The sequence below is a fragment of the Notolabrus celidotus genome, chromosome 1 (assembly GCF_009762535.1).
Source record: "Notolabrus celidotus isolate fNotCel1 chromosome 1, fNotCel1.pri, whole genome shotgun sequence".
NCBI classification, from domain to species: domain Eukaryota; kingdom Metazoa; phylum Chordata; class Actinopteri; order Labriformes; family Labridae; genus Notolabrus; species Notolabrus celidotus.
This window is the reverse complement of record NC_048272.1, coordinates 37,018,187-37,044,640: the sequence shown is the minus strand read 5'-3', so window position 1 is coordinate 37,044,640 and position 26,454 is coordinate 37,018,187. Positions and strand designations below refer to the sequence as shown.

At 40.1% G+C, this 26,454-nt stretch overlaps 2 protein-coding genes and 1 long non-coding RNA gene across 7 annotated transcripts in view; 1 reads left to right on the top strand and 2 right to left on the bottom strand.

Annotated features, from left to right (window-relative positions):
* efcc1 (EF-hand and coiled-coil domain containing 1) overlaps positions 1-25,019 on the top strand; it is a 34,339-nt gene extending 9,320 nt beyond the window's left edge. For both annotated transcript variants that reach the window (XM_034693232.1, XM_034693239.1), the window contains 6 exons: positions 15,390-15,538; positions 17,837-17,972; positions 20,425-20,581; positions 22,424-22,582; positions 23,839-23,908; positions 24,048-25,019. In XM_034693232.1, the coding sequence (XP_034549123.1) occupies positions 15,390-15,538; positions 17,837-17,972; positions 20,425-20,581; positions 22,424-22,582; positions 23,839-23,908; positions 24,048-24,181 (805 nt within the window). In that variant the 3' untranslated portion in view covers positions 24,182-25,019. The remainder of the gene's footprint in view (positions 1-15,389; positions 15,539-17,836; positions 17,973-20,424; positions 20,582-22,423; positions 22,583-23,838; positions 23,909-24,047) is intronic.
* LOC117819794 (G2/M phase-specific E3 ubiquitin-protein ligase-like) lies at positions 6,190-9,116 on the bottom strand. 4 transcript variants are annotated; one of them, XM_034693261.1, is made up of 3 exons: positions 8,754-9,116; positions 7,391-7,614; positions 6,190-7,039 (listed from the first exon to the last, which is right to left on the bottom strand). In XM_034693261.1, exons 1-3 carry the CDS (start codon positions 8,849-8,851, stop codon positions 6,783-6,785), a joined length of 579 nt encoding a protein of 192 aa, XP_034549152.1. In that variant the 5' UTR covers positions 8,852-9,116; the 3' UTR covers positions 6,190-6,782. The 4 variants fall into 4 exon arrangements, with proteins under 4 accessions (XP_034549152.1, XP_034549161.1, XP_034549168.1 ...); XM_034693270.1 differs by having other exon boundaries at positions 7,391-7,605; positions 8,754-9,115; XM_034693277.1 differs by lacking the exon at positions 8,754-9,116 and adding an exon at positions 7,789-8,387.
* On the bottom strand, positions 22,045-26,030 carry LOC117819816. Its single transcript, XR_004632636.1, has 2 exons — positions 25,910-26,030; positions 22,045-22,604 (listed from the first exon to the last, which is right to left on the bottom strand). It is a non-coding gene; the product is annotated as an uncharacterized LOC117819816 (long non-coding RNA).
* Between the last annotated feature and the right edge of the window lie 424 nt (positions 26,031-26,454).

Genomic DNA, 26,454 nt, shown 5'->3' with positions numbered 1-26,454 from the left:
GGCCTGATGACATGATGAGCTGTAACTCTATCCTCGAGGCTTATTTCTAAACTACTGTGAAGACTAATGAGATTATCTAGGATGCTTCTGGATCCCAGAGGTAGTAGGTCACAGGGCAGGGGGCTGGCCTGGCTTTCTTTACACTCTGATAACAAAGATGGAATAAGTTAATGCTAGCACCTTTGTAACATTCACGGAGAGAATTTGCTTAGATTTATATCACTCTTATGCCTATATGGAAACTGTGAAGCTACAGCCATTATCCAGTTAGCATAGCTTAGCACAGTTGCAGTCGTTTTGGAGGAGCTCTGAGGGAGGAGGGGAGGGGTTAGACGGAGTCCTGAGGAAATGCTACATTCAAATTCATGCTAGTTTTCCGAGACTGCCAACCCCAGCTTTAGACCCTATTGGCCTATTCATTTTGGGGCACTGGTGGGCTAGCGGTCTAAGCACCCCACATACAGAGGCTACAGTCCTCGTTGGAGGGGTCGCCGGTTTGATTCCCGGAGGGTTGACCATTTCCTGCATGTCTTCCCCCACTCTCTACTCCCCACATATCCTGTGTCTCTTGAGCTGTCCTATCAAATAAAGACAAAAAGCCCAAAAATATAACTATAACTATAACTAAAAATAAAACTATATTTATCTAATAACAGTAGAAAGACAACAATCAAATGTTGAAACTGAAAAATATACCTTTGTGTTGCGTCACCTCTTCTTTTAATAATTGTAAATACTCAGGAATCGAGGAGTACAATTTCCGGGTTTTGTTTCATCATATGTCAAATGTTGTCAGTATGTGAAAAGTCAGGACTGCAGGCAGGTCAGCTCAGCACCTGGACTCCTCTCCTAAAGAGCCATGCTGTTGTAATTAGGGATGGACATTTCAAGCCAAGATACTATTCGATAATCATTGGCATCTATTCGACGATTATTCGAACAACCCCATGGATGGCAGCACATGTTGCTCCTAAACCTGTATAATATTGTTCAGCATTAATGGAGCCTTCACAGATGTGTACGCTACCCATGACATGGACTCTTATGATCCCCATACCATTAGGGATGCTGGCTTTGAGCTGTGAGCTGATAACAAGCTGGGTGGTCCCTCTCCTCTTTAGAGCAGAGGACACAGCGTCCAGGATTTCCAAAAAGAATGTCAGATTTTGATTCATCAGACCACAGGACAATTTTCCACTTCCCCTCAGTCAGAATCAGAATCCGCTTTATTGGCCAGGTATGCTTGAACACACCTGAAATGGTCTCTGGCCAAGAGAAGTCATGCAGTGATTCTCACTACATAGTCATGTTTGAAGAATGGCCGAAGGTCACAGCCTTCCAGTCTTGGTTTTGGTCTTGTCCCTTTTGTACAGAGATGTCTCCAGATCCTCTGAATCTTGTACTGTAGATGATGAAATTCCCAGTTCTTTAAAGCTGTACTTTGAGGAACATCATTTTAAAACTGTAGAACTATTTACTCACGCAGTCTCTCACAGAGTGCACAACCTCTTCTAGTCTATACTGCTGAGAAACTCAGCCTCTCTGGAGCGTCCTTTCCACACCCCTTCATGTGACTAACCTGTTGATCTTTAATGTAAGTAGATGGGAGATGTTCCTCCAGGTCTTTTTATCAGCATTACATAGTTTAGTTTTTTGTTTCCTTGTCCCAACTTTTTGAAACATGTTTCTGTTTTAACATGTTTCAAATTTAAAATGAGCAGATATTTTTCATATACATATAACATTTTTCAGTTTCAACATATCAAATGTTGTCTTTGCAGTATTCTCAATTAAACATACAGATTACATGATGGGAGAATTGGGGTTGGGAAATGAGTTGGTGAGACTGTCCAAAAATAACTAAATCTGTTTATAAGAACCCTCAAGCTAACTAGTTATCACCTCATGGTTTGTATTAAATCACTACAAAAATAAAGTGTTGACTAAAGTGACGGGTGTTTACTCAGAGGGGCAAGCAGTAGGGTTTTCTTTTCCTTGCAGAGAGCCGGGCCAGATGTTTCCCCCTAGCTTCAGTTTTTGTGCTACTTCAAGCTAAGCTAGCCCAAGCAGCCAGAGCTATTTGAACATGTTACCTTATCTAACTCTTTAATATTTGTTTCTGTAACATGATTGGAGATACATTTTGGTTTTCCATTTCTGACGTATAGAGTTCTCCAAAATCTCCAAAATCCCCTTTCAACGTTCCAACATCCCGGCAGAAGTCAGTTTATGAAATGTGGTCATTGGTATGAAACTTGAGATGAGTGGGTGTTGTTACGTAACATGTCTGTGATTTCTTTGGATTGAACACCAGAACAGAACAGAGGCTGAGACTCAGATGAGAGCTGCACCTTTCACAGGAATTGATTTGCACAGGAAAGTCTTTGTAGGCTGGAATTATCTCAAAGTGTTGCCTCTAGTTTCTTTTTTCACTCCAGAGGGTCAAAGGAGTCTAAATCAGTCACTGTAGCCTATAGAGCGCTGAGAGCCAGGAGGATCAGACAATAGGAAACACAGCAAGAGGAACAAAAAGAAATGAGGGGGAGGAAAGTCTACCATCTGGAGGAAGAAGCAAACACTCATCTGTTTGTTCATGAAATGATTGACATATTGTTCAAAGCACACAGGAGAGGAACAGATTCTTTAAACTTTTCATCTTATATTTGTTCCAAAGAAAAGATGGAGAATGGAGAACATCAATCCAAACTTTGATCTTTATTCCTCAGGCTTTTCGCCTTTATTCGACAGGGCAGCTGAAGAGAGTGCTGTAATGAGGGGAGAGAGAGTAGGGGATGACAGAAGAGGACTGTAGCATCTATACATGGGGCGCCTGCTCTACCAACTGAGCCAAACAAGCGCCCCATTCTGCTCACTTCTACTTAAAGCTTTATGCTCCTTGGGATTTCAGGTACCTGTCTTTATAGTCTATGGATTTCTAGAGAGTATTCCCAAGCACATGTGTCCTATGTGTGCAAGTTTAAAGCTCACTATTTGTTTTATTGGCAGGCCTGCAGCCTTCTGCTCTGTATGCGTCTAACCCCTGGTCCACTGAAGCCCGGCCCCATGGGAAACATAATCTCCCAGCCTTTTCATGCTCCCTGCATGGAGCCTGAGAGCAGAGGGAAGAGGAGGGTCTAGCAGACCATTTATCTGCCTCCACACAAGAGCTGTGGCATTGTGTGGAGCAGGTGCTGCCACGGCATTCCTACCCTTTAAATTAAGGACACACTCGGGAGATGTGTGGGACTCGTGGCAGTCTGCTGCTACTACCTCACTGTTTTCCTTGAACAGCCTTCAGAAACCTACACAGCCAAGTGGGCTCATATTCATGTCGAACCACTGCTCTGCTGTCTGGTTTGGGAGTATGCTTACATCAGCAGAAATACATCACGCACAAAATATCTTATAAACTTGTGCCACCCACAACTGTTGGACTTCCCTCCCTGTATATTTCCTTCTTCTTTTAATACCCTTGTTTGTTTGACTTTGTGGGTTTCTCTGCACTCTGATTTCCAGGATATCCTCTGTAAATGTTACCTCCATTTACTTTTGGACAAAGTTTGCTAAACATCACTGAAGCTGCTCTTTTTGTCTCCCAGAAACCCCCTCATGGTACGCCTGTTACCCAGGAGGACTTGATTAATAACTGTCAGCTATGTAAACATGACCTATAACCTGTCTCTGTCATGCCTTGGGGCACCTACCTGCACTGAAGTTGAAGTTCAAGCTTGGGTTTACAGCGTGCCCTCATTTGTAACCTCTGTAGAGCAATGAGACTGTCATTGACCGATGACACCTGAAAGAGGAAACTGCCCTTCAGGGAGGAGGGGTAACAGTGATGGGGGGTAATGTTGATGGAGCTTTCACTTCAGCCCCACGCTGTGATAAACTTAGGAAGGACTATGGGTGTCCTGGCTCTAACAACAAACAGCTGTACAGCCCTCCACAGGCTTTAAAGGGGCTTTTGGCTTTTGCTAATAAGGCAAAGTACAGGATCTTATTAATTAGAAATGCCCTGACAGAGCACAATAGAGCTTTTCATGTAAACGTTTACCTGTGTTCCTCCAGGACTGTGGTTGTAAGAGGCTAAAAATGCCACAACTCATATTTAACTCTACTGCAGAAATATGAGGGGCCGTCAGGGACATTATTCAGAATTGCCTCTCACACACACTACTGAAACGCTCTTATATACACTATTGAAATACTCTCACACACACTACTGAAATGCTCTCACACACACTAGTGAAATGCTCTCACACACACTACTGAAATACTCTCACACACACTACTGAAACGCTCTTATATACACTATTGAAATACTCTCACACACACTACTGAAATGCTCTCACACACACTAGTGAAATGCTCTCAAACACACTACTGAAATGCTCTCACACACACTAGTGAAATGCTCTCACACACACTAGTGAAATACTCTCACACACACTAGTGAAATGCTCTCACACACACTACTGAAATACTCTCACACACACTAGTGAAATACTCTCACACACACTAGTGAAATACTCTCACACATACTACTGAAATGCTCTTTTATACACTACTGAAATACTCTCACACACACTACTGAAATACTCTCACATACACTACTGAAATACTCTCACACACACTAGTGAAATACTCTCACATACACTACTGAAACGCTCTCACACACACTAGTGAAATACTCTCACATACACTACTGAAATGCTCTCACACACACTAGTAAAATGCTCTTATACACTACTGCAATACTCTGATATAGAATTGTCAACTTTAACAGTCCAATACTGAATACAGTACTGTTTACTGGTCAACAGGAAGGCCTTCCTGTCATCTGACAGAAACAGGAAGACTCCACACAGGGAATTGCATGTATTTTTGCTGAGTTTGAAGTACTTCAGCCTAGGCTTCAACCACAATGTATGTTCATCTGATATTCTTCGTTTTTCAAGTCCAAGCTTTATTTTTTGAAGTGAGAGGCAATGAGGAGGATGTTGTCGTTTTTTTTACTAGTGCTCTGCAATGCATTGAGAGGCTGCAAAGAGAGGAGGCTGACAATTTCCAACAGGAGAGGCTTTATAGAGAGCTTAATGAGCATACTCAAACTCTATCCGCATTTCTAGCTGTGTGTGATGATAGGGATGTCAGTAACCTTCTAGGATCATTGTATAGATGCTTTCGCAACTTGCTGCATGAACATGAGGCCAGACAGAGATCCACTGAAGTGACCACAAATTTGACACCTCCAACAATCTTGACTGGCAATCCAGGACGGCCCAGATACAGCATAGCCACTGAACAAATTTCTCACTGTGTGTCCATCGGTATGTCATGGCAGAGAATTGCATCATGCTTTGGAATTAGTCGAAGAACACTGTACAGACACAGACAAAGACTGGGAGTTGAGCCATTAATGTATTGTGTATTGTCAACTCAAGACCTGGACAGAGTTGTAACTAATATACTACAGAACACTCCAAATGCAGGCGAAGCATACATTCTTGGAAGCCTCAGATCACGTGGCTTGAGGATTCAGCGCTGGCGGGTTAGACAGAGCCTGCATCAAGTGGACCCTATTGGGCGATCATTTAGACGTCGTCTTGCTATACGTCGAAGAGTCTATAGTGTTCAAGCCCCTAACCAATTATGGTAAGTATATGTTTTGTATAAGGAAAACAAGTACATCTATACATATGTATGTGTGTGTGTGTGTGCATCACACATATATATGTATATATATATCTATATAGATATAGATATATATATTTATTTTTCTTTAAGTATATATTTTCTTCCCAACAGGCATTTTGATGGCAACCACAAGCTGGTCAGGTGGCGTATGGTCTTTCATGGCTGTGTGGATGGCTTCAGCCGGACTATTATATACTTACGGTGCTTGTCCAACAACAGAGCCTCAACTGTCTTGTCATTATTTCTCGGAGGAGTACAGGACTTTGGCTTGCCCTTAAGGGTCAGATGTGATCATGGTATGGAAAATATAAATGTTGCCCGTTTTATGTTGGAAAGAAGAGGATTGAACAGTGTTATTACAGGTGTATCAGTACACAACCAAAGGATTGAGAGACTATGGGCAGAACTCAATAGAGTTGTATCTAGACACTTTATAAACATATTTAACTTCATGGAAGAACAGGGTGTACTGGATTCATTGAATGAACTACATTTATTTTGTCTGCATTATGTTTATTTACCAAGGATTGATAGAGCAGTAACAGAATTCATCAATCAATGGAACAACCATGGCCTCTCCACACAAGGGGGGCAGACACCTCTTCAGCTGTGGCATTCAGGTGTAATTAATAATGCAGGAATCCATCCAGCTATAAACAGCATTTTTGATGCCAACAACTACTATGGCATTGATGAAGAAGGGCCATTACCTGAACTTCAAACTAATAATAATGTTGTGATCCCAGACATAGATGTAACCATTAATGAGACCACAATGAACATTATTCAACAAGTGAACCCACTTGAAAATGATGGGAACCATGGAATAGATGTTTTTGCTTCACTTCTGCACTTTCTTCAATAAACATGAGAGTTATGTTAAGGTTTGCTAAAATGTTTTCTTCACTTGTGCAGTGTATTCTGTGAATTAAAGTTTGGTTAAAACATTGTAAAACATTTTATGAAAAATAAATGAACATGATAAACATTTGTTCAAAGGAACGAACATTCAAATACAGTTCAAGAGAGACAAACAGAGACCTAATCAGGCAGAGGTAGTCTCGAGTTTTCAGAGCATGACATGTTCATGCCCTGCCAAACCCATATGTGTTTCCTAATGCAAAGTCAAACTTTTCCTTGAACAGTTGGTAAGACACATGTAGTGGCAACTTGATGCAGTTAACACATGTGTTGGCAAGAGGGAACATTGATGTAGAGAAGCCATCATCTCCTTTGTGAATGAACTGGACAGAAGGAGTTGGGGAAAAGCCGATAGGTGGTACCACAGATGCTCCAGTTGTGAAGGCCAATATCTTCTCTAGTTTGGATGGCCCTTCTTCTTCTGTAAAAACAAAAATATTATCAGTGGTAGTTGGGCCAATGAATGTGTATGTGAATCATCTCTAAAGCAATTAACATCAGCTGATACTGAACTAAATTGTTCAGTAAGAGTATTTCACTTCTCAAAATCAAAACATCTAAAATCTGAATGCCTCTAATAGCAATGAATTTATAACAGGTCTTTCATCTTCCAACATTCACAGGTTACTTTGTGATAATGTTACGACTACCAAGAGAATACATTTAATCTGTAATGTTTGTTGTACAGGAATGTTTTGCAAAAATAAAATAAAAAGAATGATACGAAAAAAATAGATGCATTAGTTTATTTGACCATTAAACCATTAATTACCTTCTGCATCTTGGAGATAGTCCCTCCAGAAAGCAACAACCATCTCCTCAGCAGCTCTCTTGTTGCTCCCTTCTGGAGAGAGACGAATGCTGAAAAGATCATCCACCTGGTCAGCAGTCAGTGTGTTCGGCTCATAGCAGAACAGGGGTCGAAAGCTGTCTGGATGTCGTCGTATTTGGTCCAGAACCCCAAGAGTTTTCAGTCCTTCACAGAACCTGTACAAACAACAAGGAATAATAGTACAATCCATAATTAATTTGTACACTGTGAAATTGTCCCGTGGTTTTATACTAACATAACAGATTTTGTGAATCTAGTCTTACACCTTGTTGGTCAATGGTTAAAATTATTACTCCTTTTGAGATTGATCTGACTGTATAACAACTAACACTGAATACCTTTGAAATGGACCTTGAACCCTGTGGATGACCTGAAACATGACAATGTCCTGTACCAGTAGATCCATGTCATGACTTAAAACCTCAAATGCTGATGAAGGATTTATTTAATCTCAGCAGTAATATGCAGTGAAGATCATCACTGGTAAATGTATTACTGCTTCAGTGTGGGGCAGAAAACAACAGGATTTACAGACTGTAACAGTCTGTAACAACAGTCAGTAACGTTAGTTTAAGACATGGCACCGTTCAAGTGAGCAACTAATATGGCCAAATAACAACATTAGATTGTGCTTGGTGCAACAACAGTGCAGAAATGACTTAACATAATGGAAGTGATGAAGAAACATTTAGTAAATGGAAGTTATTGGAGAGAGATATACAGTACAGTAGACATGTGAATTGACTTTCTTTAGGGTGAGCCTTTCAGTGGATAAAACATGTTTAGCTGCAGCTGCCCTCTTACACAGCAGTTATGTTACATTTATAACTTAGCTTCCTGCTGCTTCTCCAAACTGACTCACATCTACTGTAAGCTGTAACTGCACTGTAGAACGACTATCAAACCAACAACAGTAAAGTTGCCACGAGGCTGCGCAGGGGAAATCTCTCCAAAGTAATGTTGGTTTGTGTATATTTATTGCAGCTAAAAACACAAGCAGTGAAATGTTCCTACAGTCCTAAAAACATCGACTCAATGCATTTTATCGATATCAAGCCGCATTCACACACCAAGTGAAGAACAGCTGATTTTACTACCTGCTGACGTCCTATCACGTGACTCACATTCCTGTATGTTAACATAGCAACAATGCTACAACACTACAAACAATTAGCTGACACCTACATGCATATACATATACACTAGACGCCTCAGCGACTGGGTGGATCATCCGTCAGGGCGTTGCGTTATGTTACGTTGGATTAAACAATACTTTGAAGAAAAAAAAACTATTTATAGCTACCTTTTCTTCCTTGTGCCTGATGTCCAAGAGCTGAAGCGTTGCGCTTGATAACGCGGCGCACACTCTCTCCGGACTGGAGCTGCAGTGGGCAATGTCATGCTGCTGTGCTGTCCGGAGGGGAACAGCGACGTAATCTGACTGACCAGCGTGTCGCGGCGTGGAGTCGGCTGCTGCCCGACTGTTGTCGCATTTGACAAGGTTCTGATGGTCTCCGCTGACGCCAGTACAGTGTGAAGTAACGCTGCTGCCTCGGTTAGGCTACTTCCAGGCTGTTGGGCAGAAATTACTGTTGCGAACAGTGGCTGACGCGATCAACACGTGAACCGCTGTTGTTTGTTGTTTTAACGGAAGCCCTTCCGGTTTTACTGAAACACCTTCCGTTTTGACTGAAAAACTCTCACACACCATACTGAAATGCTCTCACACACCATACTGAAATGCTCTCACACACCATACTGAAATGCTCTCATATGACCAAGTGAAATCCTCTCAGACATTATAGTGAAATATTTTCACATAACATACTGAAATTTCTGTGAGATAATAGAGCACATAAAGACATATATATATATGTATATATATATATATATATATATATATATATATATATATATATATATATATATATATATATATATATATACATACATATATACGTATATATATACGTATATATATACGTATATATATATATATACATATATATATATATATATATATATATATATATATATATATATATATATATACATATATATATATATAAATTTATATATATATATAAATATATATATATATGACAGACATAGGGCAGATCGAGCCGGACAGGAAGTTGTGCACGGAAACCACATCAACATCTTATGACTTTCAAAATAAAACAAACTGTGTCAAAACCAGATCGTATTTAGCTTAACTACAACAACAATCTGACAAAATTAGTGCAGCCGGGCCAGGAGTCAACAGGTTTGAGGTTTTACAGTGATGTGTCTCACAGAGAGATACCGCAGGTCCTTTCTTCCTGCAGTGGTCAGACTCTATAACCAACACCAATAACACCAACACAGACTCAAGTGTGGTCCTGTACATGAGTTTCTTAAGACATGCTGGTTCACTTGGCGTTTCTATTTTTGTAGGATCTTGTTTATTTTGCCTTTTGCTTTGTACCTTTTTGCACTATTTTGGGTTGTTTTTTTGTATATTGCTCTTGTTCGCTTTGTTCTTGTTTGCACTGTCTTCTTGCTGCTGTGGCACCTGAATTTCCCTGTCGTGGGACGATTAAAGGATTATCTTATCTTATCTTATCTTATCTTATGTGATTGTTAAAAACATGTGTACAGATGTGAAGCCCAGACAGTCTGAGTATCTGACAGATTAATAATATGATATAGCCTTTCTCCTATTTCCTCTGTGTTTGACTGTTAATCATGTATTGATTTGGTTTAGAGGGACAGGTCTGCTCAGCTCATTTATACACAGCAGCAAACTGATAAGATGCTGATTTACATGAGAATTCATGTCACACTGACGTGTAACCACGAATAGAAATCACATGTGGAACACTTTGATGTCATTATTTAATCAAGTGGAGAGACTGTGTACAAACTGATGTATGAGTCTGAGAACATATTAATAAATCTGAATAAGTTCTAATGAGATGTCAATGTTTCTATGACTTCCTATAAGGCTGGTCCACACTCCAACATAGCTGGTGGCGATAGTACACATTAAACTACCCACAATTAAACAAAAACACGAAGAAGAAGAAGACTGAAGGCTGCTGGAAATTGTCTGACTTGACCACAGCTTTTTGTCTCTGCCCCCTGCTGCTGCCAGCTGATCTCATCTGCTTTCCAGACTGCTTTTCCGACAGCATTTCAGTTGTTCATATGAGAGCATTTCAGTAGTGTGTGAAAGTGTTTCAGTAGTGTGTATGAGAGCGTTTCAGTAGTATGTGTGAGAGCATTTCAGTAGTATGTGTGAGAGCATTTCAGTAGTGTGTGTGAGAGCATTTCAGTAGTGTGTGTGAGAGCATTTCAGTAGTGTGTGTGAGAGCATTTCAGTAGTGTGTGTGAGAGCATTTCAGTAGTGTGTGTGAAAGTGTTTCAGTAGTGTGTGTGAGAGCGTTTCAGTAGTATGTGTGAGAGCATTTCAGTAGTGTGTGTGAGAGCGTTTCAGTAGTATGTGTGAGAGCATTTCAGTAGTGTGTGTGAGAGCGTTTCAGTAGTATGTGTGAGAGCATTTCAGTAGTGTGTGTGAGAGCGTTTCAGTAGTATTTGTGAGAGCATTTCAGTAGTGTGTGTGAGAGCTTTTCAGTAGTATGTGTGAGAGCATTTCAGTAGTGTGTGTGAGAGCGTTTCAGTAGTATGTGTGAGAGCATTTCAGTAGTGTGTGTGAGAGTATTTCAGTAGTGTGTGTGAGAGCATTTCAGTAGTGTGTGTGAGAGCGTTTCAGTAGTTTGTATGAGAGTATTTCAGTAGTGTGTATAAGAGCATTTCAGTAGTGTGTGTGAGAGCGTTTCAGTAGTGTGTGTGAGAGCATTTCAGTAGTGTGTATAGGAGAATTTCACTCGTTTGTAAGTGTGAGAGCGTTTCAGTAGTGTGTGTAAGAGCGTTTCACTTGTATGTGTGAGAGCATTTCAGTAGTGTGTGTGAGTGAATAATTTTTCAGTTGTTTATGTGAGAGTGTTTCAGTAATGTATGTAAGAGCATTTCACATGTGTTTGTGAGAAGCAATTCTGAATAATGTCCCTGACGGCCCCTCATACAGAAATGTTTGCTCTGCCACAGGCGAAAATTTGGCAAGCCAATAATATCCTAATCTAAGATTTGTAGATTTTATTTTCACATGCAGTGCAAGGAAGTTAAGACACACTCCTGAATTTCCCATAACAAACATTTGCTTCCTTCTTTGCAATACTTATCCCAAGCCTATTCTGAGACTGCTTTTCTTTTGGCAACAGATGAGCCAAGAAGCGGCTTTGATACAGGAATCAAAGACGAGCAGAGACCACAGAGCCAGAGCAGGAAATGTTAAATTGATTATCTTTATGCTCCAGTTGAAAAGTATTTCCTGGGAAACTATGAGTTACGTAAACTGCTAGATTCTGCATCGATTGTGTAGCCGACTGATGACCTTGGAGAATTTAGAAGAAACAGAATAGGATGAAACTTAATTTAAACTCAATGTGGAAAAATGTCTTTGGCTTCACAGAAAAATCAGATCTAATTACAAATGGGACAACAGTCATGAACAAGATTAAGAGAGAGGGTTTGGAGTCCCTTGCGTTGTAACAACCAACATGATTCGTTAATAAAAGGGAAAAAATGAAAAAAGTTTTAATTGGACCTTAAAAAGTTGGGGGAAAAAACAGAATTATTTCATGAACAACTTGAAGTAAAAATTTTAAAAAATTGTGTCATTGGCATCTCCAGACAGTTTGGTTCACATATGAAGAGGTGGGGAAGGGGCGTGTTCCTTAATGATAAGAAACGTATTCATTGAATTGTTCTTGGGGCAAATTAATTAAAATGTATAGTTTTGTGTTCTTTATCATCTTAATGGGACTAAAGGCAAGTAGTACAAAATGCTTCATGTTCTTCAACTCATTTGCTTAAGGCAGCAAGCGCCAAATCACAACTAATGTTATCCTCAGACTCTTTGCAAACAGAGGAGGTCTAGACCGTACTCTGTTCTATTATTAACAAAGACCCAACATCAAGACAGGATAAGATCATGTCAGACACACATCTGCTGAGACCGTGTTGGAGAGAGGGATAGAGGGAGATGAAGAGAGAGAGATGATAGTGGTGAGACGGATAGTAGTAGTTGTAGCAGCTGGGGTCTGGCACATTCACAGCAGCAGGACGTCTACAGCAGAGATCCAGAGGAACCTACGAGACAAGGGAGCTCAGGGACTCCAGGAACGCATATGGTTAGTAACTTTCAATGGGACAGGGAGAGTGAAAGTAAGTGACAGGGAGAAAGAGGAGAGACAGGGGATGTCAGTGTGTCAGCAGTCTAAGTCTATAGCAGCATAACTAAGAGCTGGTCCAAGCCTGAGCCAGCTCTAACTATAAGCTTTATCAGATATGGAGTTACAGGTATTCATTTGAGGTTTGCTGTCACATTGGCTTTTTTTTTGTCCCCACCAGTTGCTCTAAATCATTTTGGCTATCTGCTACACATCAGGCTGTTATATATGCTAGTCTCTGACTTTGTTTACAGTTTGGTGTTGAGCTGGTTTATTAGGACTGTTTGTGTGAAGCAGCACTTGTTTATATTACTGGAACAGGACATAGCTCAGTGAATGATTCATACAGTTGGCTATGATAAACCAAATCATAGTAGAGCTAAAGAGGCTAAAACACTAGCATCAGGACTGGCATTTATTTAAAGTATGTTTCTTAACAACCTTAAATGAACATGTGGAGTTACTTTTGTCTTTGTTTTAGTCGAAACCCAATGCTTAGGGGGGGATATTTAGCATGATGCGAGCTATTCCACAGATTCGTACAGTATACCATAAAGAAAACAGATAAAGTAGCTTAAACAGTTAAATGTTCATTTAAAAGCATCTTTCTTTATAACCTTAACTTTACTGTAGACTTACTTTATTCCTCATTTAGTCTGTAAACTCCAAGAGGGAAAATCTTCAGCTTCATACTAGCTGTCAGCTGACTCGGTCCTCGTCAGGCCAGTGTTCAGTGGAAATTGCTGTTTCACTGAGTAAAGCTGGATGTCTCTGGATGTCTCTGGATGTTTTCATAGTGTCTGGCAGTTTTAGGAATACAATAAAATTAGCTGAAAGACATTAAGCTGAGTCAAACTTGGTAATCACATGATAATCCTCCATTAGATTATCACTTTAAGCCAATCCTTCCAATATAAACTGTTGATAGAAAGTCTGAATGAGTAAGGTATTAAAGGTTTATCAACCCTCGCTCACATGTAAAAACATTTACTCTCATATTACACTTTCAGGTCTGCGGTGTATTTTACTTTCCCCCCTCGCTTCAGAAATAGCAAATTAATAGATATTTTCATTTTGGCAGGTCAAACCCACCCATGCTGGTTTTGCATTTGGTCCTTTGGCAGGAGCTCTCACGCCTGTCTCATGTCTGTGTCTCCTGCATCCCACAGTCTGCCTGATATCCAGGGTGTCTGTCTGGACTGCTTTCAGGTGTCTGTGTTGGAATTCGAATGCTCAGCAACACAGCCAGGCCTCCTCACTGTCAGACAGAGATGGAAACCCTTCTGTAACATCATCAATTACATGCACAGTCAAAATAAACTAGAACTAGAGCTAGTTTTCATGTGACAGCTGGAATGCCTTTCTTTCACCAGCCTGGAAAGTATGGAGCTCCTTTTTTTGTGTCCATACACAAAGCAAGACTGATTTTTTAACTTCTATTCATGTCAAAAGCAAGAGCCAGAAGCTGTGGCCTCGCTACAGTATCCACTGGACACAGGCTTCAGTCTCTCTCAAACAACTGTCAATTAAAGTGCAATTAGTCACACCAAGGCCTGCGTCTGAAAAGCCTTCCACCAGCTCATTCCAGAGCTCCAGTGTCTCCACAGAAACCAGGAAAGTTGTGTGTGTCTTCACGTCCATGCACCAGCTCCTTCCATGTTGATGTGACTGCAGCTGCAGGCCCTTATGAACTAACTCCTTCTTTCCTCCACCGTGGCCCCCGCTAACTTAAACATGACTCTCTGATTGATTGCCTGAAATCATGCTGCAATTATTGACTCGCGCTGAAGTCAGTCAGCTCTTGCCAGTTTTTCACAGAGAAACCTAAAGCAATGCACAAATGTAGAGTATAATGTTGTCTTACAGCATAGTCAGCCGCGTGCCAACAGGATATAAGCATGAATGATCTTTTTTTCCCCTTTTTTTCCAAACAGAGTCAGGCTGTTGAAAACCTTTTTTGAGATTTTCTCCTTTACTTCGGCAAGACATCATCATCTGGAAACACTTATTCTGTGATTTACGAAGGCCCCCTATCGGATTTCCCCGAACACAAAAGAGCAGACAGCAGGAGAAACTTTGAAAACTCAAACCATTACAGAACAATTGATCTGCTCAAACTGCAGGCTCTGACTCTTTTCCAGTGACAGATGGTTGAACGTGTCTTTGACATTTCATATTGAATTAAACTCAGATCAATCTTGTAACTGCAGGTGAAACTTTGCAAAGGTTAGGGAACATTTTCATGTGCTTAAAATTTCTGCACATTTTTATTCTACCTGTTAAAGGAGTGTTTTTCCCTCTCTTGTGAGCTAACTCCTGCTCTGTAACAGCTCTATTCTACCACTGACCCACTTTACTGTAAACATGCCTTAAAGATACACAGTCTGGCTTCAATTACTCCACCCAGATTTGGCATACAACATCACAGGCTTCTATAAAATTATCATGGCGGTTGTAGATGTGCCTTAATGCACACTGCCTTGTGATACTTGATATGTTCTCTTTGATGCTAGAAATTGGTTTGGACTGGGCATTTCTCATCTGTGCAAATCTGAAGAGCAGTTTAAGCCCCACCAGTGTCAGTGTTGCAGGAAGACAGGGTTATGTAATAATGCAATCTTCATAGACGAACAGCCGTGTTGAACTCACAGTGCTCTCTATTTCAGGTCAGAGGTGTCAAAACTCCAACTCCCAAGCAGCACCAGGACAGAGCTGCCACTGAGTGTTAGCAGCAGGCCGGGCCAGAGGTGTTGCTCGGACTCCCAACACGACCGCTGTTCACCGACAGGACGAGCTGTTACGACACCGGATAAGAGTAAGACATGTTCTTCATCACAGCACAGAATGCAGTGTTAATGTCGCGCTATTCTACAGAGGAGAATAGAATCACTAAAGGTGCATTTCGACCAAGAGTTCCAGGGTCTTTAAGCCCCCAGAACTTCTTTACCCAGAACTAAAAGGTTCTTGTGCTCCCATTGTTGTCTGTGTTTCGACCGCGGGCTGAAGTCCCCGGTAGATTGTGCAAAATCCGGCCAGTGACGTATGGAGAAAAGAAGTAAATACACTACACCACCAGACCAGTAGAGGGCAGTAAAACAAAGACAAATGTCGTTCATCACAGATGACACCATAGAAGCAGACGGACAGGCAGGTATCATTATGAGCAGCACTACAGTTAGCCTGTTAGCATGGAAGAGACTCAGCTCACACTGTTTTAGATGGTGCTATATTTCATCACAGATGGATTCACTGAATCAACACGTGAGAGGAGATATGCGCGAGTAGCAAAGACGTTTCAACTCGGCTTTAAAATCCTTTTAAACTCAAAAAGCCGTGGCAGAGATCGGCCGGTGTTTTGGTTTAAACAGCGACCCTGTTAACTGGAGACTTTCAGCCGGATGCATCCCTCATAAACGTCTTTAGACGATCATTAAATATCTGATGAGGATATTTTGAAATCTTTATAAAAAACTAAACTAGTTTACATTCCCAGGAACTGTTTTAACAGCTGTCTAAACTCCACAAACACTGACACGTTCAGCCGAAGGTCTCCATTTTACTACTGTTACAAGCTGCTAAATCAAGAGAATCACAGCTTCTTCTTTTGAAAAGTACACACACATACAAAAAAGATAGAACAAATAAAAACTAATGAAGGAAAGAGAAATCAAGTGAATCACAGATGTGTGTGATGTTATTGTGGCCGGCAGGTGGAATAAAAACACTGCGGTTAATCTACCAATCAGATACGTTTAGCATTGCAGGCCCTGCCCCCGAAAGCCCCGGGACCTTTGACAAGTACTACCCCCCTAGCAGGGGCTTTTTAGGGGGGAGATTATCTAACCCAGAACTAAATTTAGACCCTGGGTTTACTGGTCGAAACGCACGTAGTTCAGGGTTAATTTTCCTCCGGTTGAAAAACGCCTTAAGAGTACTAAGAGCCATTTATTAAGAACTGATGGAGATTCAGCAGGCACCCTTGGTACTCTGCAGTGATGTCACTGCATTTGTATTCTATCATTTCAATAATTTAAGAACCAGTCTAATCACATAAAGGTTGGGTGGGCAAGTGCCAAGTAAGGGTGAAAGATGATTTTATTGATCTAAAATTATTTATGTTTACATTTTTTTAGAAAATAGTCCCAGTGATTCCTCGTCAGTTAGCGTTCCATGGCGATGGATTCTTATCTGCCTGTTGCGGTGGATTGAACATGAAACTGTCCTCATTCAGCTCTGCTCCTTCTCTGAGCTCTGTGGTTCAAACACCTTTAAAAATAAACAAACGTCACAACTTTGAACCCTGCTGCTATCATCACCACCGCTCATGGTTTAAGTTTCTTTGTAGAGATCGCTAACCTAAAGTTTCTCTCACCTTCTCCGCTCCTTGATCATATTGCTGGACAGGATCCAATGTGAAAATGTCCGTGTTGTTTAGCCAGCCACATTAGCATGCTAACCGAAGCTAACGTTTTAGTCACATTGTTTTGATGCTAACAGAAGCTAATGGTTTCCCTTCACCTTCGGGTCTATGATATCAAAAAGCAGAAGCTAAATGTGCTGGAACTGTTTTCCGGGGATTGATTTGACATGACGTGTGATCAGTTTGCCTCTGGTGTTGCTCATTTTTGTAAAAGTTAATAACCGTCGTCAAGGGGATTTAAACAATCAGAATCAAGCTTCTTACACAGCCGGGAGATCAGCAAGAAAGCCGGGTAATAAGGACTGTATAACGATTGCCACAGCAACATTTCTTTAGTGCTGTGACGGATCTAAGTAATGTTGATATAGGTCTTGTTATCTGAGACTGTAGCAACTAACAGTTTCATAATGGGATAACTTGTCAGTAAATTTTATGATTTATCTATTTATTTTTGGCTAAAAAATGTAGAAAATAGTCAACACAAACTTCCCAGAGTCCATTGTGAGATATGTTGTTCACATATCAATAGCAAACTAAATAAAAAGGTTGTTGACGATAGAACGTTTTTAGAAATTGACTTTTAATTCATCTTGACAGCTCCGCTATAAAACCTTATCCTCTCAACAACATTTGCTACTAACCTTTGTTTGACGTGGTGATCCTGATATTAATGATATGTGTTGTGGCCTTTAGTGGAGGAGCAGCTCTTCCGTTCAGTGGAGGGCCAGGCAGCATCTGATGAGGAGGAGGACAAGTGGACCGGGGACCAGCAGAGGCAGGTCGCTGAAGTGAAGAGGATCCTGACGAGGCTGTCCTGCTGTGGGGAAAGGTCCTGCACATTCACATCATCACTTTGTCTTTTATCTTTGGTGTCAGGCAGCAGATTACAGTGAGCTTGTGACTAACCTGACTATCTCTGGTGTTCCTCAGTTTACTGTCTCAGACAGGATAACTAGCAACACAATAGAGCACAACACAATTTTAAGAGTGGCATTCAATTTTACACAAATGTGTTCAGCAGATAAGAATAAAACATTGAATATACTGAAATACATGTTTTACAGCAAATAATTGATTTGCCATGTTGCTTAATTTAGGGCAGAAAGATCTTTAAAACAAACTTAAAGAAATAAACAGTCTTCACCTAACATCTTGCATTGCATGGCTAACATCCAGAGGCATGCCCTTGTTAAGTGGATGAATGTCTAATGTCCAGTTTTAGGCTCAGCTTGGTTTTAACTTAAGTGTGTGTCTTAGTTAGCTTTAGCTGCTACATGTTTGACTTCCTCAAGCTAGCTAAGTTGCTAGTTTTGTCTGTCTGCTGTTTAATGTGGGCAGATAGTGTAGACAGGGTTTACAGGGGTCGACGCAGATAGACGTTCAGCTGTAGAAACATTTTCATATGAAAAATGATATTTGATCACTTAACTTGATGTTAGCATCATGTAAGTTATAATATATGTTTTTTTCTTCTAGCTAGTGTTAGTCGATGTGGCTGCTCACTGCCCACATTTAAAACTTTTTGGTCTGACAGAAAGATCAACCACTTCAAAACAAGGGACAATGTTAAGGTTTGTTTCAAAATACACTTAGGATATTTAAAAATGCATAACCTTAAATTCAATATTTTAAAATAAGGCATTAAACAAACATTGTAGTTTGTAGTAGTTTGCCTTAATCTTGCATTATTTATTAGAGAACTTGAATAAAGACCAGTTACAGGTAAAATAGTACCAGTTGTGTTACTCAGACATGACCCAACTCAAGAAATAGCGCGGTACAGAAGCCGTAAGTGGACATGTATACATACATTTTATACATGCTCGGTTTTCCAGTGATAACTAATTATTGATTATATTCTGCTGCCATCACCCTCCCTTATTAAGGTAGTTAACCATGTGTCTATCGTTGTTTGTGTTTTTGGAAATCTCTTAGCATACATGTTGTGATCATCTGGCATTAAGTTGAGATCTCAGGAAAACAGCTGAAATGGGGTAGCTGTGGCTCAGTGGGTAGAGTCAGTGTTCTATCAATCAGAAGCTTGGAGGTTCGATCCCAGCTTCTCAACCGAACTCAACTCAACTTTATTTATAGAGCACCTTTCATACATACATACATACATACATACATACATACATACATACATACATACATACAAGCATGCAGCCCAAAGTGCTTCACAAAAGAACAGAGAGACAGAAAACAACAGAAATACACTACCAGTCAAAAGTTTGGACACACCTTCTCATTCAATGGTTTTATTTATTTTAATTATTTTCAACATTGTAGATTAATACTGAAGACATCAAAACTATGAAATAATCTGGTTTTGCCATAATCTGGATTTACAACAGTAGTCAAATAGGGCTATCCATTGTGTACTAACCCTACCTCTGAACAACACAACTGATGGTCTCAAACACATTAAGAAGGCAAGTCATTCTACAAATGAACTCTTGACAAGGCTCATGTTCATTAGAAACCATTCCAGGAGACCACTTCATGAAGCAGACTGAGAGAATACCAAGAGTGTGCAAAGCTGTCATGAAGGAAAAAGGGGGCTACTTTATAGAATCTAAATTATAAAACATATTCTGCTTTTTTTAACACTTTTTTGTTCATTAAATAATTCCATGTATATTATTTCATAGTTTTGATGTCTTCAGTATTAATCTACAGTGTTTCAAATAATTAAAATAAATACAACCCTTGAGTGAGAAGGTGTTTCCAAACTTTTGACTGGCAGTGTAGGTAAAACAATAAAAGACATAATCATAAATAAAATACTTAAAAATAAAACCAATACAGTACAATTAATACAACATGTAAGAGTTAAAAGCAAAATAAAAAAAACATTTAAAGTCATAAGGTCAGATAATTACAAGAAATAAATAGATAAATAAATAAGATATATAGATGTTAAAACAATTATTATAATAAGTGGATCCAGTCACATGCCGAAGTGTGCTCAGGCAAGATACTGAAGCATAAATTGCTCAGTGGTGTGTGAATGTGTTCGAGATTGGCTAATACTGATGGTCCCTTACTATAGCAGCCTCTGCCATCAGTGAGTGAATGTGATGTGAATGGGTGAATGTGAAGAGTAGTGTAAAAGAGCTTTGAGTGTCAAAAAGAAAACAGATATAGAAGTCCATTTACTATCCATCTCCTCATCACAGTAAAGATTGTAAATAAAATGTATGCACAATGAATCCTTGTAACATCTGTTGATGCTCGGATCCTGATGGATTTTCTGTCCTCTTGTGCATGATGTTGATCAGGTGTGACGACAAAGCCTTCAAGAAGCTGCTGTCTAACTTTGGGAGCTGGAGGAGCGAGGAGAGCTGCAGCGCTGTGGTGGAGCTCCTGGAGAGAGTGACCCGGTTGCATAAACAGCTGGAGCTGAAGGAGAGCCAGGCGGAGATAGACATGGACCAGGTACAAACCACCACTGACCTCCATCACACCAGGGTGGGCGACTACAGTATTCACTGCTGGACAATGTTGTGCCCTGCTTTACATCATTAGTCATCTTGTGGCTGTTTATGTGGCCTCTAACTAGATTAGAGAGGACTTGTAATGCTTGTTATGAAAGTGGAGGGCTTCAAAGAAGAAACCACAGCAAGAGGCATGATCCTGCAGCTTCAATTGAACCAAACCACCGGCAGCGTCACCAGAGACGCCCTGTGTGTGGGTGGGTGTGTTTGCAGCTGTTTCTCACTGGAGCTGACCACAGAAACACTCCCCCCTTCTCCCGCATGACATTTAGGAATATCATAAATTGAAGCTCTCTCGTTACACTCGAGTAGTATTTTCACAACACAGGAAGACAGACAGGAGAGGGGAACAGTGATGTAATGCGTTCCCAGAACTCAGGGAGGAAAAGTTGAAGCCAAACAAAGTCCTGACTGTGAGGCTTTGTTTATGTGCAGGATGTATGGGGTGAGACCTTTGTCCTTCAATATGCTTTGACGTAATGGTGCACTGCAGGGATTTCCACCTTTCTTTGGCAGGCAAACCCAGAATACAATGTGCTCTAAACACTCTCACCTCTACATGTGACATTTATTTACGTTAGATATATTTGCTTTGTATTAAGATGTGTAGCAGGCCTAGCATGAAATGTGTTACATTTGGAAACAACTAAACTTCAAGCATAAAAAACAAACGGGCAATGACTTAAAACAATTGTGTATCTAAGGTAGAATATATCTCTTGTACCTCCGTGCAGCAGAGCTCCATCACTCTGTGAAAGCTACGAAGAATAGATCTATGAGTCACACTGTTGCACTATAACTTATGTTCATTCATTATCAATCAATCTGTATTTATGCAGCACTAAACCACAACAAATCTTATTTGCAGGGCTAGACCGTTCTCTATGTTCTATTATTAACAAAGACCCAAAATCAAGACAGGATAAGATCCAGTCCCATCTTACAGACAGGACTCAGTCTGATCTCATCTTAATCCACCATGAGCAGAGCACTTTGCAGCATTTAGAAAGTTACAGTGGCAAGGACAAACTTCCTTTAACAGGCAGAAACCTCCAGCAGGACCAGACTCATGTTAGACACACATCTGCTGAAACCATGTTGAGAGAGGGATAGAGGGAGATGACAGTGGAGAGACAGATAGTAGTGGTTGTAGCAGCTGGAGTCTGGCACGTCCACAGCAGTAGACCGTCCACAGCAGCAGGCCGTCCACAGCAGCAGGCAGCGACTTATCATTCATTCATTATTATCACCACATTATATTTTACTTTTAGGTCAGTTTCCTTCAAGTTGAATTGTACAGTTTAATAGTTAAGAGCTTCTCCTGTAGTTGTGTTTAATAAGGTAGCTTTTAGCCTTTTGCCTCCCAGAGAGTTGCTGTTAGCTAGAAAAAAACAGTGCGAGACAGGTATTCAAAGATTTTAAAAACAAGCAAATGTTAGAAGTCCATGGTCTAAGTTTGATTCATGCCAGTCGGTGCACATCTGGTTGTCATTCCTTGTTAAATGAAGACAGGAATAGACAATAGTCTGTTGTACAAAGGATCCAATAACAGCAGGCTGTTATAAAACCATTAAACAGCTCTCTGTAAGTAGTTACATCGCTCTAGGACACAGAGTTGTGCAGATGGTAAATGAAAAACAATGATGTTCAACAGTGTCACACATGATTTTTAAAGCTATCGAACCACAGAACACACCTCATCAAAAAACACTTTACAATGAAGTCTTTAAATAGCAGTGTATTTCATGTGAATTATATATTTCTTTATTGTTTTGTCTTCCAGATAAAGGACTCCCTCTTACAGGAGCTGCAGCAAAAGGCAGAGGAGACCGAGCTGCTTCAGATGGAGCTGCAGATGCTGGAGACAGAGAGGGTTCGTCTGTCGCTGGTGGAGGAGAAACTCGTGGACATCTTGCAGCTCCTCCAGCAGCTCAGAGACTTGGTCAGTACCATGCGTAGTCCAGCTTAACAACAGAGTGAGAAGAAGAGGTCAGAAGTGCTGAAACACCAGAGCTGTGTGCTGGTGTTCAGAGTGTTTTTCTATTTCCGAGGCCAAAACACATGTTTTGATTTTGAGCACAGTGAAAAACCTTGTAAACTGCAGATTGACAACATGTGAACAAAAGCTCTTTACTCCAACTCAAGTAATGAAAATCAGTTTTCCTGTGTAGCAGTGGAGAGAGTTCCACCCCCGCTGCACCGTATTGGTTTTCTTTTTTCTGACTTCAGAAAGAAAAGCAAAAGCAAGTATTGCGAGATATATTTTAAAGGACAACTCCACATGTGTTGACGCTTATTAATATCCTAAAAAAGTGCTGAAATTAGTTCATACCTAGAATTTGTTTTTGCATGGTGAATCAATTTGTTGAGTGGAAATGTCTGAAAGGCTTTCGGAGATATTTCAGTTGTTCTAGAAATGTTCGGGAATTGAACGAGGGTCTGGATAGGCTAAGTGTTTAATCACCCCTAAATCACCTACATGCATGAAAGATATCTTTATATAGAGTTACGATGGGATCAGTCTAACTCTTAGACTGTATAATTAATGGACTTAGTAGCTGTGACGTCACCCAAAATGTTCCTGAAGTTGATTGTTGGCGTGTGCAATATTGGAAATGCTGAACTCAACCTAACTTCATCTGAGCCCATGTGAGGTAAAGAGGCGGGCCTTATAACTAACTAACTATCGCTAACTTATAAAAGTCCACTTTTAGTTGATAAATCATCAATCAGTATCGGTCTCAGCAGATGTGTGTCTAACATGAGTCTGGTCCTGCTGGAGGTTTCTGCCTGTTAAAGGAAGTTTGCCACTGTAACTTGCTAAATGCTGCAAAGTGCTCTGCTCTTGGTGGATTAAGATGAGATCAGACTGAGTCCTGTCTGTAAGATGGGACTGGATCTTATCCTGTCTTGATTTTGGGTCTTTGTTAATAATAGAACATAGAGTACTGTCTAGATCTGCTCTGTGAGGATATACATATAAAGATTGATTGATATTTGTTTCATGACTAACATGGGTCTCTGCTCGTCCCTTTGTGGTAGAGCATTAACAGTCTGTGATTGGTTAAAGACCTGAGAGCAATTAATCTCCTTTGTTCAACATTTGTGAGTGCCTCTGTGGTCACAAGAGTCAGATTGCCTGTGAAAGTGCCTGTTAATTGCCTGACAGCCATATAAGGATGATCTCTGTTGTTGTAGAATGTCTCACGGAGGTCTCTCGGGAAGATCTTGCTCAGCACTTTGGAGTCATGCAGCGACCCACAACACGGTGAGTAAAGCTCACGAGCCCAATAAAATCAATACAAGTCCTGTGAAATGTGATAATGAAAATTTACAGTTACCCGGGGCATTGGATTGAATTAAATTCTCGTTCACTTAGCGGTCACATCTGTTCTGTTTTCATCTAGGGAAAGCCCACATTCTGGAGGTGCTCAACGCTCTCTATCACGAGCTGGCTGCGTGTGAGATTCTGTCTACAGGTGGCCCCTTAGACCGGGCACAGAGTCAGCAGTCTCCAAATGCCCTCATCATCTCCTGCTAATCAAGACTGCCTCCTGCTGGCTCACTTATGCTCCATCATTCTTTTAAAGAAGGACAATGAAAGCTTAAAGAGTCATAAAGAAGCTTCTTACTGTGTATAGTGTATTATATTTCTCTTATATACTCTTTCAACCCCGTTATCTATAAAGGGATGTTAGTCTAGAAAGGGCTTCTTTACATATAACGTGAACCTTTCTCACATATGTTTTCAAGGTTTTATATTGCACATAACTCTTTCACATTTAATCTTTTTTTTCTTCTCCAGAGTTCTGAATGTGAAAATGTTGAATTAAGCTAACCCTTTAATATCTGTGAAATGTATCTGGTCAAACATTCCAGATAGAGCTGTATAAATGTTTCTCTTTCCAGTTTCTTCATTTAAAAAGGGCTGCATATGAAAGTCACGTGTCATGTATGTGCAGGTGACGTTTTATGAAATGTGGTGACTCCGATTTTGTTTTATGCTTCTAATTTTTTGCACTTGCCGACTCCCTGAATACCAGTGTTGCTATTGGTGCATTCAGGTGTTTCATTAATCGTGATCAATGCTGCCATCAGGAGCTTATGTTAGCTATATGCAACCTAAGGAAAGGTACAATTAGATGTAGCACAGTAAATTGTAAACCCTGACCAGCTCATATTGGTTTTGTCTTGTACAGAAGAGTCTCAGCAAAAGGTCTACATGATACGATGAGGTTTTAACACTATAGGTAACTAGTAGGTGTGTCATTTAAAGGCAGCTCTCTAGAGATGGAATACAACAACAAGGTAGTTTATGCAAAACCACTCACTGGTGTACTCTTACTATGACATTAAAGCCTTGACATACAAAGTTTAAATAGTTGTTTCGTCATTTATGTACGGAAGCCCTAAAAGGACATGGTTAAATGCATTTTATTTTCTCTTTTTTTTCCAAATAAGTTAATTTTCACGTTATCTCGAGAAAACAAAGCTTGTTATCTTGAGATCTGGACTTATTTTCTCTATAACGGGATCATTTATCTCATTTTATCCAGAGATGAAGCTTGTTTTTTTGTGTTTTTGATCTTCAACCTGTAAGATAAATGGCTCGTAACAAAATGTATTTTTATTCTTTACTTAAGCAAAATGTTCTAAACAATGTTTGCGAAAATAACCACAAAAAAGCAGTCACTCTTTACCAAATGTACGGAAGCCCTAAAGGACATGATTAAAACTTGAATTTTTTCTGTTTCCTCAAGATAACGAGAAAATAAAATGTTTTTAATCATGTCCTTTTAGGGCTGCCGTACATATGTAAAAAATTGCTCCTTTTATTTTTAGTACAGAAGCCCTAAAAGAACATTATTACATTTTATTTTCTGTGGTTTCTCGAGATCTCAACTTATTTTCTCAATATCTTGGGAAAAGAAAGCTTGTTATCTTGAGATAACGGGAAAAGTAAGTCGAGATCTCGAGAAAACAAGTGAAATGAACTTGTTGTCTCGAGAAAAAAGAGAAAATAAATGCATTTCATCATGTCCTGTTCAGGCTTCCGTATTTATGTCTGAAAACTCCACTTCCCTGTTGCAGGTATACAGATATAACAGAGCTTACTATGTCTCACCTACACATCTTTGATCACTGATGAAAGACGTTTGTAAAACAACTTTTTGATTAGAAATGACATGTTGTAATCAATGGTGTTCTGATTTTTATTCTATTTACATGTAAGAAAATGCAGATTAGGGTGTGTACATTGGTGACTCACATTTCAAATCCATCTTGTTCTGAAATTGCCTTTAATGATGTCAGTGATGTATGTTCAGACAGAGGCACTCAGTTTTGCCACTCTCTGAGTTTGGTGAGCTAATCAGCACAGTGCAGGGTCAGGTGTGTGTGCCTGATTGCCCCTGATCTGGAGCAGGCGTGTGAAGCTTACACTACTCACAATAAGTTAGGGATATTGTTATTTACATGAGTGCTTTTCCTATTTGGTCTGAATTTTAATGAAATAAGTAAAAGTTCCCTTTGATATTACTAATAATGAATGAGAAGGAACACCATTTTCATTATTTTAATATTTATTACCCCCAAAATTTAGACAATAACAAAGATAGCCCCAAATAACAAAAATTGACAATGTCAGTAGCGGGTGTTTCCACCATTTGCCGCAATGACAGCTTGACAACGACGTCTCATGCTCCTCACTAGCCTCATGATGTTGTTCTGAGGCAATGCGTTCCACTCTTCCACAAGTGCTACACGCAGTTCTGCAAGGTCACGTGGGGGTGGGGTACGATCATCCAGTCTCTG